General features: G+C 43.4%; 1 protein-coding gene across 6 annotated transcripts in view; it reads right to left on the reverse strand.

Annotated features, from left to right (window-relative positions):
* Positions 1 to 348: 348 nt before the first annotated feature.
* GPM6B (glycoprotein M6B) overlaps positions 349 to 15,389 on the reverse strand; it is a 116,339-nt gene continuing 101,298 nt past the window's right edge. For 4 of the 6 annotated variants that reach the window (XM_064143095.1, XM_064143091.1, XM_064143093.1 and 1 more), the window contains 5 exons: positions 12,579 to 12,735; positions 7,944 to 8,115; positions 5,981 to 6,054; positions 5,435 to 5,500; positions 349 to 2,930 (listed from right to left, as the gene is read on the reverse strand). In XM_064143095.1, the coding sequence (XP_063999165.1) occupies positions 2,781 to 2,930; positions 5,435 to 5,500; positions 5,981 to 6,054; positions 7,944 to 8,115; positions 12,579 to 12,735 (619 nt within the window). In that variant the 3' untranslated portion in view covers positions 349 to 2,780. Of the gene's footprint in view, positions 2,931 to 3,389; positions 4,590 to 5,434; positions 5,501 to 5,980; positions 6,055 to 7,943; positions 8,116 to 12,578; positions 12,736 to 15,389 lie in introns of those variants that run through there. The other 2 variants (XM_064143092.1, XM_064143096.1) reach the window with 1 other exon arrangement.

Raw genomic sequence — 15,389 nt, forward strand, 5'->3', positions numbered from 1 at the left:
GTGCCAAGAAATGAATCAGTTACATTCAGGTTGATGATAGCATTGCTGTGCCAAAGCCAAACTTTCACCAGTCTGTCAAGTGGTGGTCCTCCCACACTCCAACCCCTTGCCCTCCAACCCTTACAAACTGCGTGGCAAAGCAGCAGTGTGTGGGTAAAAGGTTCAGTCATCGTCACCCATTTCTTAAAGGCATCCCGTGGAGACCCTTGGCTTGTGTGACAGCCCAAAGCTGACACCTGCCCCTTTTACTGCTGTGGTAAGGGAAACAAACACTTTCAAAAGCAGCCTTACCTTACATATCACCTTGTTGTTATTAACCAGCCCAGAATTGAGAAATTCAGATGAAAATGCTATTGAACTCATCTTTATTTAAGCTTTGTATTTTGTAGGTAGATTATAGGCAAGATCATTAAACTTTATTTACAGTATAAAATACAGTATTTTTAAAATCAATGAAGTAGTTTTGGGTGGCAGCAGATATTACAACTTGCACTGCATCTGAGGCTGCTCATCTTGACCTAGCTACAAGAACATGAAGCCAAGTTTGACAGAATTTAGGGGCAAAAATCGAAACTCTGTCTTGAATTCATTCGCTGTTGAAACGTGATGTATCAAATGTGTGACAAAGAAGTTTTGCTTTTAGCAATTTGGCTAGAAGGTGTGATTTGGTGGCCTCTATAAATTTACATGCTGCTTAATTTGGCCTTGCAGCAGTGCTGCCTTTCACCCTATTTCTGAGAGAATCCTCCCGCTCGGTGTCCAGAATGGGATGGAGAGTGCTTGTTGCATTATGCTGGCCTGGAACAACTACCAATACTTCATGCTAGGAACACTTGCTGACTTACCATGCTGAAGCTTTACACCTACAGGGCCTCCCTCCCCACACAGGAGCAAAATGGGATAGATACTACTAAACAAAAAAGCATTTTAACTTCAGATAGAGACATAAAGCACGGAGATGCGCTAGTATGGAGTAGCTGTAGGTCAAATAAGCGTACACAAGTGTTGTCTATTATCTACAAATATTTATTTTAACACTTGGATGTAACTACAGGAAGCCCTTGGCACTGATAGAAAATATTGATTCACTGTTAGGTTACAAAAATTTATACATAGCAAAATTTAATGCTCTTTACATAAAAATATTAGACTACTTAAACAAAACTTCAAAAAACTCCCAGTCATAGCTACACTGAATTAGAAAAGAATTAGGCTTTAAAGACACTGCCTCCATTATACCCTTATGCAAACACTGGGCTAGAACATCACCTGCATTGCTGTAGAAATGTCTCCTTCATGCAACAGGTAAGAACATACACTAGGCTATTTTGTCAGATTTGCTCTACGGTGATCAACTTTGCCCCTTTGTTCAAACTGTCAAATTAGACTTCAGTATTTAACCCAAAAAAAAACAACCCCAACCAACCAACAAAAAAAAAAAGAATTGAATACCCACCCCTAAATGCCTTTTAATACTGACTTGAAGAAATTTGTGCTTCCTTCAATTTATATTCAGCAGTCCAAAGTATCAAACTACACATCAGCTTAACGCGGGTACAGCCTGGTATTTAATTCTTCAGAAGACTGATCTGGTTTACTTTTTTTTGCTCCCACCCCCAACATTGTTTTTTTTAATATATATATATATATAATCATATAGAACAAACACCAAATATACCATCACTAATACTCAAGATATCACTGAATGCTTCTGAAAAAAAAACAAACAAACATTAATTAGAAGGCAAACTTCTATGGGAAATGATTTTTCTCTTCAAATGGCACCAGTTTGTTCATTTTCTTTAACTGTTCCTGAACACCACGTTTTTTCTGAATGCTCTAATTACTTTGTAAAAAGGAAAACACGTTAAGCACTGACTAGAAATTTGCTAAGCACCGAGATAGAGAAAGGTGGACATCCTGTGTTCTGCTTTATGGCTCTAATTTGTTATCGTTGGCGTCGAAACTCTGCATCCTTTCCCCTCCGCTCATTTGGAATAGTCGGATCAGCGTCATTTTAATAAGGTAACACTTTCCACTTACTTAAAATGTAGGATAATGGTCACCTGCCACTGTATAAATGCTAAGACATTTATAGAAAATAAATATTAAGGCAAAGCTGACATTTATTTTCAAAGGAGGGGATCATTATCCGAGATCCGGGGCTCTACATTCCGTTAGGTAGCTGTTAATAAAAGGATTAAAAGCTTGGGACGTCTGCTGCGTGCTCCCGCCAGCGCAGGAGCCTGGCTGCTTCACCATAAAAAGAGTGGCCCATGGAAAATGGCCCTGTTGCAGCCCCCGGGGCAGGCTGCAGCCACGCCGCAGCACAAGCTGGCACTGTCGGGAAGCCTGGGGGCTGATTTCGTTTGGCCGCTGGACTGAGAGGCACGGGCTGCGCGCCTGCCTCTGCCTAGGCTCTGGACAGAGATTCGCTCACTGCCTGCTGGCTTGCTCGGAGCACCTGCCTCCGTTTTTGTGCAGGACGTCCTGCTGGAAGGAAGTGTCAAATACTAAACACCAAAAGTCTCAAAGAAGAATAATTTGGTCACTGGTTTTGAAGTGTTGCCTTTTAAAATGCCTGGAATAAAGCCTCCATTCTCTGTATGAAAGGATGGAAGATTACCCATTCCCTATGAGTGTGTTCCAGGAGCTGGAATGTGAAGCTTTTGCACTTCTCTCTAATTTTGTTTGGTAGACACACATCTGTACTGCAGAGCAGCTATTTGTTGATTTGTCAGAGCTACAGAATTCTTCTGCTGAATTACTGTGGCAAACATTTATGTGTAAGAATTGAGTTGCTCTTTTGACCGAGACTGGATATCCTGCAGCTCCTGCTCTTCTTTTGCTTTGATATCTTGGTAGGCCTGCATTTTGCTGGCATCCTTTAAGTAGGCCCAGTTAGAAGACAGTATCATGAGGAAGTGGATCTGGAAGAGAAGGGTGAGCATGATGGCTAGTGAGCATGTCAAGAGGCAAAGCAAGCTGCTAGTTAGATTAATAAGACGCTCTTTTAAATAATGACCAAAAAAAAAGTTATTCTACGTTAATAAAGCATCCAAGTTATTAAAACAAGCACAGAGGCTATTTTCAAGGGTCTCTAGAATTGGGCATGCTAACGTTTCAGTTGGTTATTCACAACTTAGGGAAAGTTAGTGTTAACAGTAACAAAATGAGCTACAGAGTTGTACGGATCAATTCAAAATGCAGAATGTGGGGAAGCAGGAATAAAGTTTGGTACGTGGCAACGTGTACTCCGTAAACTACGAGGTGCCCAGAAGAAACGCTCTCTAAGGTTGTGGTGGTTATGCAAATCCAAGCCCAGGTCCTGGCAATTCTTTTCCCCCAACAAGCAGATGAGAATTCCACCCTCCCCCTGGAAAAAAGCCTGAAACTGTAAACAGTTTTATTGACGTGAACAAGGCTACATTAACACAGTGAAAAATTAAACAACAAAACACAAGTCCAAAACTAAGCAAAAGCATGCAGTCTGGGGGGGTTAAGAAGTCTTAATCATGGATTTTTGTAACTACATTTTAAACTGCCATTGTCCAACCTCAGGTGAAGAGTTTTATATCACATGTAGCAACTGCTTCTTTTTGTTATTATTATTATTATTATTATTATTTTTGTGTGGATTTTTTTTCTGGTTTGTGCATTCATCTCTTCCCAACTTCTTTCCACCATGCTTCATGCCAAAACCTCTACATCTGAGAACACTGATCCACACTTTTCCCCCACTGAACTCTTCTTAAAGAAAACCCAGTAGTGTAAAAAGGTCTCCATGATCTATGCATGGTTTTGCTTCCCGTGCAGTCATACTTACAGTTTTGAGATCTGGCTACTGAGAAATCAGTTACTAAAGTGCAAGCCATACAAGAACTGAAGCTATTTATAAGCTGCTGCTTACTAGTTCAGGGTCCAAAAGAAAGAGTGATTGTTTTACGCAGAGCTAATGCAAGGATGCATTTCCTTCCAGGGACAGCACGATTTGGCAGCTGCTTAAAAATGAAGTAAATCAATCAACTTTTATCACTCGTGCATTGGAAACAAAAGCCAACATCCAATTCGTAATACCTGGGCTTCTGATTTCTGTCGCAAGAGACTGGCACAGCTTTTCTTTCATATGACATGGTTTTGTATGCTTGGGAGGGGGCTTGTATTTGGTGTTCAGAACGAAAAATAAGTTAGTAATGCTGGCCCTGAACCATTCCAGTATTTGAGAGATGACTGTTGGAAAGCAAATGGAAACCTCCCACCTCTCTTCAGAAGGACCATTATAAACACGCCTACAGTAACTGAATCCTCTCCGCATGCAAGAATAGCCAGATCTCATCCACATCACAGTTCATATACAAGAAGTCATTTTATTAATCTGATCAGCTAAGTGATGCTTACTGAAGCTATTTACAATTACTGTAACAAAATTCAGAGAGCTAGACTTTTAGCTTAGGGTGTCAGTGGTATTTCAAGCTACGCAATGCAGCTCTTTACTGGGCTTATACAATTTAGAATTTAGTGCAGCAATCTTCCCGACTCTTAAACTTCAAAACAGCATAGTTATATGTAGTAGCCATCATGTAGATCAGCTGGTGGAAGAGAACAAAATACAGGAAAGTAAGATACAAGGTGACGGCTCAAGCCCATTTGGGCAACTGTTGATACTTTCACAACAGACGTTATTCTGAGCTTCTTCCAGGGTGAAGATGCGAGACAAAGAACTTGCCATTTAGAGCAGAACAGATTCACAGAATAGAATCATTAAGGTTGGAAAAGACCTTTAAGATCATCCAGTCCAACCGTAACCCAACTACCATGACCACTAAACCACGTCCTGAAGCGCCACATCTACGCGCTTCTTGACCGCCTCCAGGGATGGTGATTTATCTGGAGAGAGTATCCTACATACACACCTAAGGCTACTTTGTCACCAAATACTGAGTATTGCACCTGCCTCTGGGTGACATGACGCTAGAAGCTGGCAGCTAGCAGAGGCATTAAGACAGAGGACACAAGTTGTTTTCTTAACATCTCTTTTACTAGCTGCTACCTGTAATTGTCATTGCAGAGTAGGACTAGTCAAACTGCCTGGGTCCAGACACAAAACTCCAAGTGACTGATCAAATAGACTAGAAAAATGAGAAAAAATGGTGGATGTAAAACCAGCAATAGTGGGTACAAGTAGGATTTCTCAAAGGACACGCAAAGAATTTAAAGATGAGGGTGGAGGGTTAAGATGACTTCTTAAAGCAAAAGTTTTGGACCTGCTGACTTGTAACGACCAACCAGAGCAGCAAATAATGGTGACTGCAGCTTGCCCTTCTTTATGTCTAGTATGGTTGATTTTAAGATACATAAAATTTAATCTTAAAGCATCTTAAGCCTGAAAGGAACACATTACACAATAAAACAACAACAACAGAATGTTACCCACCAATGCTATGACAGTAGCACCAGCTCCAGCACAAGCCACAATGAACAGGTGGTAAGACATGTAAAACTAGAGGGAAAAAAAACATGTTAGAAATACTGAAGCAGTTGAGAGATCATAAAATGCATTTCAACTGTTCTAGAGATTAAGGACAATAAATCCATCTTTGTAGCAAGGTATCACAGTATCACAGTATTATTAGGATTGGAAGAGACCTCACAGATCATCAAGTCCAACCCTTTACCACAGAGCTCAAGGCTAGACCATGGCACCAAGTGCCACGTCCAGTCTTGCCTTGAACAGCCCCAGGGACGGCGACTCCACCACCTCCCCAGGCAGCCCATTCAACACTTTAGGGAAAAAAAAAATGCTCCTAAGTAATTGTCATTTTCTGGATGATCTAACACAGAATAATTTCAGTGTTGTATTTAAAGCTATCTCTTTATACTATTAGTATTAGCTTTCCCCAAAAACTTTGATCAAGTTATTCATTACATGGTGCCGAAATGGCTTGGAGGCAGAAGCTGCACACAAGTTAACTGTCTGTACCTCATTCGTGTTGCAGATGTTCTCTAAAATTGGCCCACAGGCTTTGCCAGGTACAGCATTCCAAGGGATAATACCTGAAATACCACAGCAAAAGAGATCACTGATTTTAGCAATTGACACACACTTTGTGCTCCTCACTCATCTATTCCGCCCACTTGCCAGTTGTGTTCCCATTCTGGGCATCCGTGTGTTGACCAGTACAGCTCTGAGTTGGCAGGAGGAATTCAAACAGCTCACTCAAGTTGCTTTCTCCTTACACCAAGGCTTGCTGCCAAGGCATGTTCTCAGATGTGGTTTTCCCATATGGCAGCCAAATGGTTGGTTGGGATTTTGCACTTCAGGTCCAGTCACACATTGCCTACTCCTCTATTCAGCATAGAAAGGGTAATCTGCTTATCAGAGGTACTTGGCACCTTTCAGGGTAGCACTTCCTTACTAGATGAAGTTCTACTTGAAAAAAAGTAGCTACTGTAGAAGAGTGTGAATGTGGAGCTAGAGGGAAGAATTACAGAAGGATTTTTAGTTCTTGTGGATAAAAAAGTATTAAGTGAATCTGCTACAAGAAAATAAGGTCTGAGGTACCTCACTGTACTTCCAGTTACTTCTGTTACATGACTGAAAAGTCGACAGGATCAAGAAGTTTTCCAATAACCTACACTTTTCATAACAGATGTAGAGCCTAAGCAAAAGCCATTTGAAACAGGAGCAAAGCAGTTTGTCTTCCCCATACAACTTGCAGTTCAAGCTCAGCTGGCTGGAATTAGCACCTCTGTAAGAGGCAAGACATTGAAATTATCTCAGGATGGTATGGCTTTCAAAAATGTTCTGTAGGATTTACTTTAGAGCCATCTTCTCTGCAACTCTGCAATATTAATACACTTGAAGCCTTTTAGCTGCCACTTCCACCCGAAAATGTGAGGACAGTTCAGTGACATGAGTTTCCTGCTAAGGAGCTGCTCCCTCCCGTTGCTCATTGAAACCCAAATGATTTTAGTGATGAGAAGAACAGCACAGCCCCACAGGGTGCTCGTACAGCTGTGAAACAACCAGGAGAAGCTGAAAGGCAGAGGAGCACATCTTCCTGCACTGCTGGGCTTGGCTGAAGAAAACCTCTTCCCAGCCTCTGGCTGTCAGTTTCCAAAATAGGATGCAAACATTTAACTCATTTGGGACTTTTTGCTTTTAAAATTGGTGTATTCTTATCTTTTCCTACGGGACTTACAGACAGGATATAAAAGCAAAACCAAGCTGTCTTAGTTTACAACTCTGAATCCATTTCCTCACAGCTGCCAGTGACGTAGTCCAAAGGGTTAAAAAAAACCCTTGAAAACATCAACTGAAATGAAGCCATAGTAACAGTGACAAAAGGTCTTTTAACAAGGGAGGCTGAAAGATTAGCTTCAGAGAAAAATTCACCTCAAAAAATGGACTCCTTGAAAATCCTATTTTAAGCTATTATCCCCACTCCCCTGCTACCTGTGTGTTATCAGGAAGTAGTATTAATTCTTTAGTAGTTAAGGCCGGCTCTCAATAGCAGCTCTGTGGTCTTCTAATTGAAAGTAATCATTGGAGCAAAGTTCAGGTGTTAACTTCACATTCAAACGTTACATCAGCTTTTTGAGAGGGAAGAATAAAAGCATATGGGTTTAAAAACCAGAATTTGGTTATCTGTTGCTCAGCTCTGTTTCTGAGCAGTGTATTTTGAGGCTGATGTATCTTTAAACCCAATATTGTAGTACTGGAAACTGCTACAAAACCATTGTAGATAACCAGCTTGCCACTTAGCCTATACATTGACTGCATATGGAAAGAGACCAGAATAACCTGAATTGGTTAGAAAAGTACCAGCACAGGGACAGGAGATAACTTTTGCATTTGGTTCCTTTGATACATTTGAGACAAAGCTACTGAAGGCAGACCAAGGGGAAAGGATGAAGCATTTAATCAGGATTAAATTAAGTACCGTATTGCCTGATGTCCACGCAGATCTGGTCCCCAGGAACTGTCACATTTGTCTGAAGAGATTTGATGACTTCACAGGTTGACCATATGTTGTAGAACATAAAGACAGGCACGGCAGAGAAGCCGAAGACTCCAAGCCAGGCCACTCCAAGCACATAGGTGAGGAAAACAAACTGGGCAGAGAAAATACACAGACATTTCGTGTTTGTTCTTTGAAAAGAGTACTTGAATTTTCCTTCAAAATGCTTCAAAGTAATCTTTGGGCATACTTTCAGAAATGCAGCAATAGAATCATAGAATCAACCTGGTTGGAAGAGACCTCCAAGATCATCCAGTCCAACCTAGCACTCAGCCCTAACCAATCAACTAGACCATGGCACCAAGTGCCTCATCCAGTCTTCTCTTGAACACCTCCAGGGATGGTGACTCCACCACCTCCCTGGGCAGCCCATTCCAATGCCAATCACTCTCTCTGGGAAGAACTTCCCCCTAACATACAGCCTAGACTTCCCCCGGCACAACTTGAGACTCTGTCCCCTTGTTCTACTGGTGGTTGTCTGGGAGAAGAGACCAACCCCCACCTGGTTACAACCTCCCTTCAGGTAGTTGCAGACAGCAATGAGGTCACCCCTAAGCCTCCTCTTCTCTAGCCTACACAACCCCAGCTCCCTCAGCCTCTCCTCATAGGGTTTGTGCTCCAGGCCCCTCACCAGCTTTGTCGCCCTTCTCTGGACATGTTCCAGCACCTCAACATCTCTCTTGAATTGTACTGAAGGTGTGGCCTGACCAGTGCTGAGTACAGGGGCAGAATAACCTCCCTCATCCTACTGGCCACACTGTTTCTGATACAGGCCAGGATGCCATTGGCTCTCCTGGCCACCTGGGCACACTGCTATCAAGGATAGTATTCAACCTACTATCCACCAGTACCCCCAGGTCCCTTTCTTCCTGGCTGCTCTCCAGCCACTCTGTCCCCAGCCTGTAGCACTACTTGGGGTTGTTGTGGCCAAAGTGCAGAACCCTGCACTTGGCCTTGTTCAATCTCATCTTATTGGCCTCTGCTACCCATCCAGCCTGTCCAGGTCCCTCTGCAGGGCTCTCCAACCTTCCAACAGACCAACACCTGCTCCTAGCTTGGTGTCATTTGCAAACTTACTGATGCTGGACTCAATCCCCTCGTCCAGATCATCAATAAAGACATTGAACAGGACTGGGCCCAGCACTGACACTGGATCTCCTAGCACAGATAAAGTCAGCATTCACCTTGCTTACAAATACTTTGGTAGTTCAAGTGCCACTGAGAAAGTAATTCAGACATTTCCTTTTTTCATCAGCTTGCTTGAGCTAGCAGCTTGCCCTCCTGGAAGAGCAGTTCATTAATTTCTCAAGATTCTCAGCTAAGCAGGGATGCTGGTTGTAGGCTAAACCCAATAAAATTCCAACAAAAATCAATTTAAGAGGTTTAGGGTTTTTGAATTAACTGTGACAAACTAGCATTTCTATACACCTTGCAAATAGACTGAATTGATGTTCACAGAGGTCTCTCATACTCCATGATTTATTCAAATCAGTTTTGAATGTAACATCCCAGGATATTTATTTTTGAAAACAGACCCCAACTGTTACAGCAAATCAGAGAGATTCAACTGATCTGGCATGTTGTCAAGAAGAAAATTAATTCATTCACTTCAGAGAATCAAGCATTTTCCACTGACCTTTGCTGTTTTGGGTTTGCTCCTTAAAAAAATAGTTATTACATGCATTTTCTCTGGTAAGATTATAAGGTATGGCACTCGTTGCTTTGGGTATCTACACCTCTCCTCCTCCTCCTGGACCTCTTCCCTTTCTCCTGCTCTTCTAGGTTTTAGAGTAAAGCAGTAGCTCTGGCACAAGTTCTTAGCTCTCTCTCCTCCTGGTGAGACTAGGATCTGAATCATACTTGGAAGGCAGCACCATGCTATTCCATCTTGTGTGTTCCCTTTTCCACTGCTGAATTTTAACTGTAGGTGGACTAGGAAGGCTTTACTTCCAGGAAAGCACTGATGCTGTAACTATCTTACTTGAAACTCATGTGCCAGAGAAGAACAGCAAGGATGGGAAGGGCTGTGGGTTGGAAGATTGTCTCAGCCTGACCCAGAACTGATGGACTGAATGAATAATGCTGCAGTGGTGAAATTTTGCATCCTCACATGTTCTTGTCCAGATGTGCTGCAAATGTTGTAGCAAAGGTTGAGCAACTGGTTAGGTTTTTACAGTCAAAAAGGTGATGTGTGGGGGGAGGTGAGGTTCAGGCACTTGCAAAGCTAAAACTCATGAAAAACCCATCCAGTCTTTAATTTGCCATTGAATTGTTTCATATTAGATAGTGCCACACACTAGACTTGTGTGTTCTAAATAAGAATTCAGAATTCTCTTTGTGGATTTTGGTGAGGACCAAGTGGACCAGTTTAAAGGATTTCTATAAATTAACTATACATTAAATGTGTGTTCGTGTGCATGTATGTGGAAGAGGGCACTACAGGAAGTACACAAAGCCTTTTGCTCCTAAAGTAGCCAGAAGAAAACTCACTTGCTCTCAGATTTAGTGTGGCAGCTGTGGGAAATGGTTATTCTGCACTACCACTGCCAACATGGATAATCTGGAGAAGAGGTTGAGGGAGCTGGGCCTGTTTAGCCTGGAGAAGAGGAGGCTCAGGGGTGATCTTATTACTGTCTACAACTATCTGAAAGGGCATTGTAGCCAGGTGGGGGGTGGCCTCTTCTCCCAGGTAACCAGCAATAGAACAAGGGGACACAGTCTCAAGTTGTGCCAGGGTAGGTATAGGCTGGATATTAGGAAGAAGTTCTTCACAGAGAGAGTGATTCCCCATTGGAATGGGCTGCCCAGGGAGGTGGTGGAGGCACCGTCCCTGGGGGTCTTCAAGAAAAGACTGGATGAGGCACTTAGTGCCATGGTCTAGTTGATTGGATAGGGCAGGGTGATAGGTTGGACTGGATGATCTTGGAGGTCTCTTCCAACCTGGTTGATTCTATGATTCTATTATTCTTATGATTCTATAAGATGGAAGGGACTGCTTTGCAGGACCTCGCTTGGTAATGTAGTGTAGGAAGATGTAGAGAAGCTCTCAATCAAAGAGGCAAACCAAAATCATTCTATGTTCAAAAGCTTCTTGTCTGCACCAATAATGTGTGAAGATTATTATAGCTCCTCACAAGTCTTGATCTAAACTCTGGTGTTCTAAGCAACTCTGCCACTGCACAGCAGCGTACAGGCGCTTCGACACCATGAATGTCACTGCTAAGCACTGAAGTGTCTTACCAGATCTCCAAGCCATTACTCAGCTGCCAAGTTCTCTCCTTCATTGTGTGGACAAATATGGGCAAACATGAAAACATATTTTTCTGTCACATTCCCATGTGTAACACTGGTATTTGTATAAGCAGCTGACAATCATGTGCCTGCAACTACTCAACTGCACAAGAAATTGCCTGCACTAATGAGATACACTGTGTTTTGGATCTTTGCAAAATGCTGCTTTAGATCTAATTTTGCTCCTCAGTGAAGATCAGCTGCACTAGAAGAAGAGCAAGCAAATAGCTGCTTAGCTGGAAAATGATCGGATGCTCTGGAAAAATCCAAGAAGTATCCAACAGAAGAGTGGAGAAATTGTTAATCCCCTTGAAAATAAACACGCATCATTTCTTTTGTATTTAAGTAGCTTAAAGTACATATTTTTAAAGCACAGGATATAGCTTGTATATTAAAATGCAACAATCACATCAAAAGCCTCTTCTCTTTTCACCCACACTCTCCCCGTGGGCGATCTGTCATACTGCTTAGCTTCCTCCATAACTACGAGCTTTGAATTCAGGTTTTCAGAAGCAGCTTTGAAATCCTCTCTCAGAAACAGTTACGTTGCTGTTCTTGCAGAGCGTGCCCTAGGGGGGCAATGTGGGGGAGAAGCTGAAGTTTTATTTTTAGTTAAAGTCTCTTTAAAATTTTGTTCTGGTAGAGAAGTGTACTGAAGGGAAGATGGATGCCCTGTAACTGGAAGGCTGTAAGTGTTTCAGCTTTGCAGAAGAGACTCACTATTATACACGTGTGCCTTTCGCCATCTGCAAAAGCAAGGCAGCAATACTTGATTCAAGCAGAGAGATGCAAAGCTTCATTCATTATGCTTTAGTCTGAAGGATCCGGACATCCTCAAGCAGCACTGACTATGGAAGTCAGAGGAACTGCAGTTTGTTACTTAAATAGCTCTGCAAACCACAGCCATTTTGCAGCCTGCCTTTATGCATCACTGGCATGCTCCACGTTTTAAAAGCACAAAGTTTATTTTGACTTGCATCGAGTGTTTTAAAATCAGCGATCTCCAACAACTTAGTTTAGATCAATAGGAATAGCTTTAGCACAGAGGAGGCCAGAGTAGCATGCCAACAGTCCATCTGCAGGAACTGGATTGGGATTTGACCAAGCATCCTCAAAGCTCAAAGCACAAGCAACGGGGATTGACTCCGAGCAGCGATAAGGATTGAAAAACAGGCAGCCTTTGTTGTTCAAAAGCACAGGATTCAAACAGAGCCCAACAGGTTCTAGAAAACAAAGACTACTGTTCCCATTTCTGATGCTACTCACCATTCCACTGATGCAGCGACCACAGGCTGTTGTTTTGAACTCGCCATGCAGCTCCTTCACTGCGCTTGTCGTATAAAAACCTTCTGCCAAGAGGATTATTCCATACAAGAAGAAAAACGATGCAATGCCGTAAATTACATACTGCATTAGCTGTATTCTGAAATGGAAAAGAGAAAAGACACAATTAGATTTCACTCCTATAAATACAAAGTCAGCCCTCCCAAACCATCATGGGTATGAGAGAGCTCCTTTTCTGGAAGAACAGTTGAAAGCTCCTTAATGCATGTTAAGGAGGCAGGCTGCAGGAGAGCACCGGTGTGACTGTCTTGCTTCCACAGGTAAGCAACACTGATGAGCATTAAGTCTTGCTTGAGCATGCCCTGTTTGTGCTGCAGTTCCTACACTCACTGCTGTTAGTCACCACATTGAAACCACAATTTCATGCCTCCAGTATGGAGATTCCCTTTTTTCCCCTGTTACCCATCTTGACACCTAACTCAGGGAATATGTGACAGGGACAACACGGGGCTCTGAAGTGACAAAGGCTGAACTACCATGGCAAGTCCTTTGGCTTACGGAAAGGAAGCACTCCCTGAAATTCTCTGGGCAACCTGATGTAGTTGAGGATGCACCTGCTTACTGCAGAGGGGTTTGGACTAGGTGACCTTTGGAGGTCCCTTCCAACTCAGGCTGTTCTATGATTCACCTTTTCTACCTGTAAAATCCAGTTAATGCATGCTAGCAAAAAAATTGTGACTCCAGTGATATTTATCTGATAAAAAAATTCAGCAAACCAGCAGTGACTCCTCCTGAGATGGAAAAGTTTGCTCTAAAGGCAGGAGGGTGCTGCCAAGACAGCAAGTAATTCCAGTGCCTTAAGTCGCTGCAGAGCATGAATAAAAGTAAGTCAAGCTTTGAGAGAGTATAGAAGAATTGATTTCACCATCATTGATAGTCTAGGAGAGAATCAATGCCTGTTACTAGAAATCAGTAATATGAAACTCAGCTAAAAATAATCTATTCCAAAGGGTGCCTTAATAGCATATTTTTCATTTATAATGTGTCTCCAGGGCCTTAACTTATTTGCCCCTTTCTAGCACCTCCTCTCCCTTGCCCTTCTTCTTAGGCCTCCAGAGTCTGAAACCTTAGTTGCTTTGGTAGGAATTATGCACTGGTATGTACTCAGCACTGGTCAGGCCACACCTTGAATACTGTGTCCAGTTCTGGGCCCCTCAATTCAAGAGAGATGTTGAGATGCTGGAAGGTGTCCAGAGAAGGGCAACAAAGCTGGTGAGGGGCCTGGAACACAAACCCTATGAGGAGAGGCTGAGGGAGCTGGGGTTGTTTGGCTAGGAGGAGGCTCAGGGGTGACCTCATTGCTGTCTACAACTACCTGAAGGGAGGTTGTAGCCAGGTGGGGGTTGGTCTCTTCTACCAGGCAACAAGCAATAGAACAAGGGGACACAGTCTCAAGTTGTGCAGGGGGAAGTATAGGCTGGATGTGAGGAGGAAGTTCTTGCAAGAGAGAGTGATTGGCATTGGAATGGGCTGCCCAGGGAGGTGGTGGAGCCACCATGCCTGGAGGTATTCAAGCAAAGCCTGGATGAGGCACTTAGTGCCATGGTCTGATTGACTGGCTAGGGCTGGGTGCTAGGTTGGCCTGGATGATCTTTGGAGATCTCTTCCAACCTGGCTGATTCTATGATTCTATGCATTTCCACAGCTGCCTATGCTGGCTTGACAAGAAACCTCACCAACGGTTCTCCAAAATTTAAACTTGATGCTGTTAGGGCTGCTTCTACAATTTCTTATGCTTTGCTCAAATGAAGACTGATAGAAGGGCAGGGATAGAAGGGCTACTCAGCTACAATGCACAGCTGCTTACAGTTTCTCACTAAATTTTGTGGCTAACTGCAGGGCCCTCATGTCTTCATGCACTGGAACTGGGGATGCAGTGCCCAGCCATAGCCAGGGTTGTGAGGGTGGGTGGCAATGGTGTGGGACTTCCCAGCAGGGTAGTCTCAGAGAATGTGGCATATCTGGGCACAAAGGGTCTCCTGCAAGGGATAAAAGCCCTGGAACAGTTCTGCAGGACTGATGCCAGTGATCCTGGAGGATGGAAAGGGGTCAGTTCTGCAGGCAAACTGGCAAGTCTATGTCTGCAAGCATATAAAGGGGGTCAGCAATGAAGGAAATGTAAAAAAGGAGAAGTAAGCATGTCAAGTTGGACTGTGATAACAAAGACTCCAAATAGTGCCCTAAAGATTTGATCTTAGCAAAACACAAGTGCCTTGTTCATTGCCAGCACACCCACATTGTGTGCAGCACCCACAAGCATTTGTGCCACGTGGAACTACTCTTCTCAGGTGCGTGGCCTGCACAGGGACTCCTTCCAGAGACCTCAGGTTTCAGCAGGCTTTAGCTGCCCTTCCTCATGCTGTGTCACCTGCCCTGGGATAGAGACATCTCCAGGACGCAGCTGCTTGCTGTGCCTGTGGCTGGTGTGGACCTGTGGCAAGCAGCAGGCAGGAAGCCAAACTCTGAGCCAGTCAGGACCCTGATACCAGTGCACAGCCACCGAGAATCACAGCTTGAGTACAATTCCTGGCTGCCACTGGCCAAAGCCTTTTCAAAGCCTGGCAGTCCAGCTGCAGGGGCCACATAAGACCCCATATGTTCAGATCACCAGCCCACAGCCTAGGACCCGTGCACTCCTTAGTGTCAAGGGGAATCAGAGGCTTATGTCAGTGCTGGACACTGAGGATGGGCCCTGACACAGGTTTCCAGATCTTCCTCTAGTGTCCCAGAGAA

The sequence above is a fragment of the Pogoniulus pusillus genome, chromosome 5 (assembly GCF_015220805.1).
Source record: "Pogoniulus pusillus isolate bPogPus1 chromosome 5, bPogPus1.pri, whole genome shotgun sequence".
Lineage (NCBI taxonomy): Eukaryota > Metazoa > Chordata > Aves > Piciformes > Lybiidae > Pogoniulus > Pogoniulus pusillus.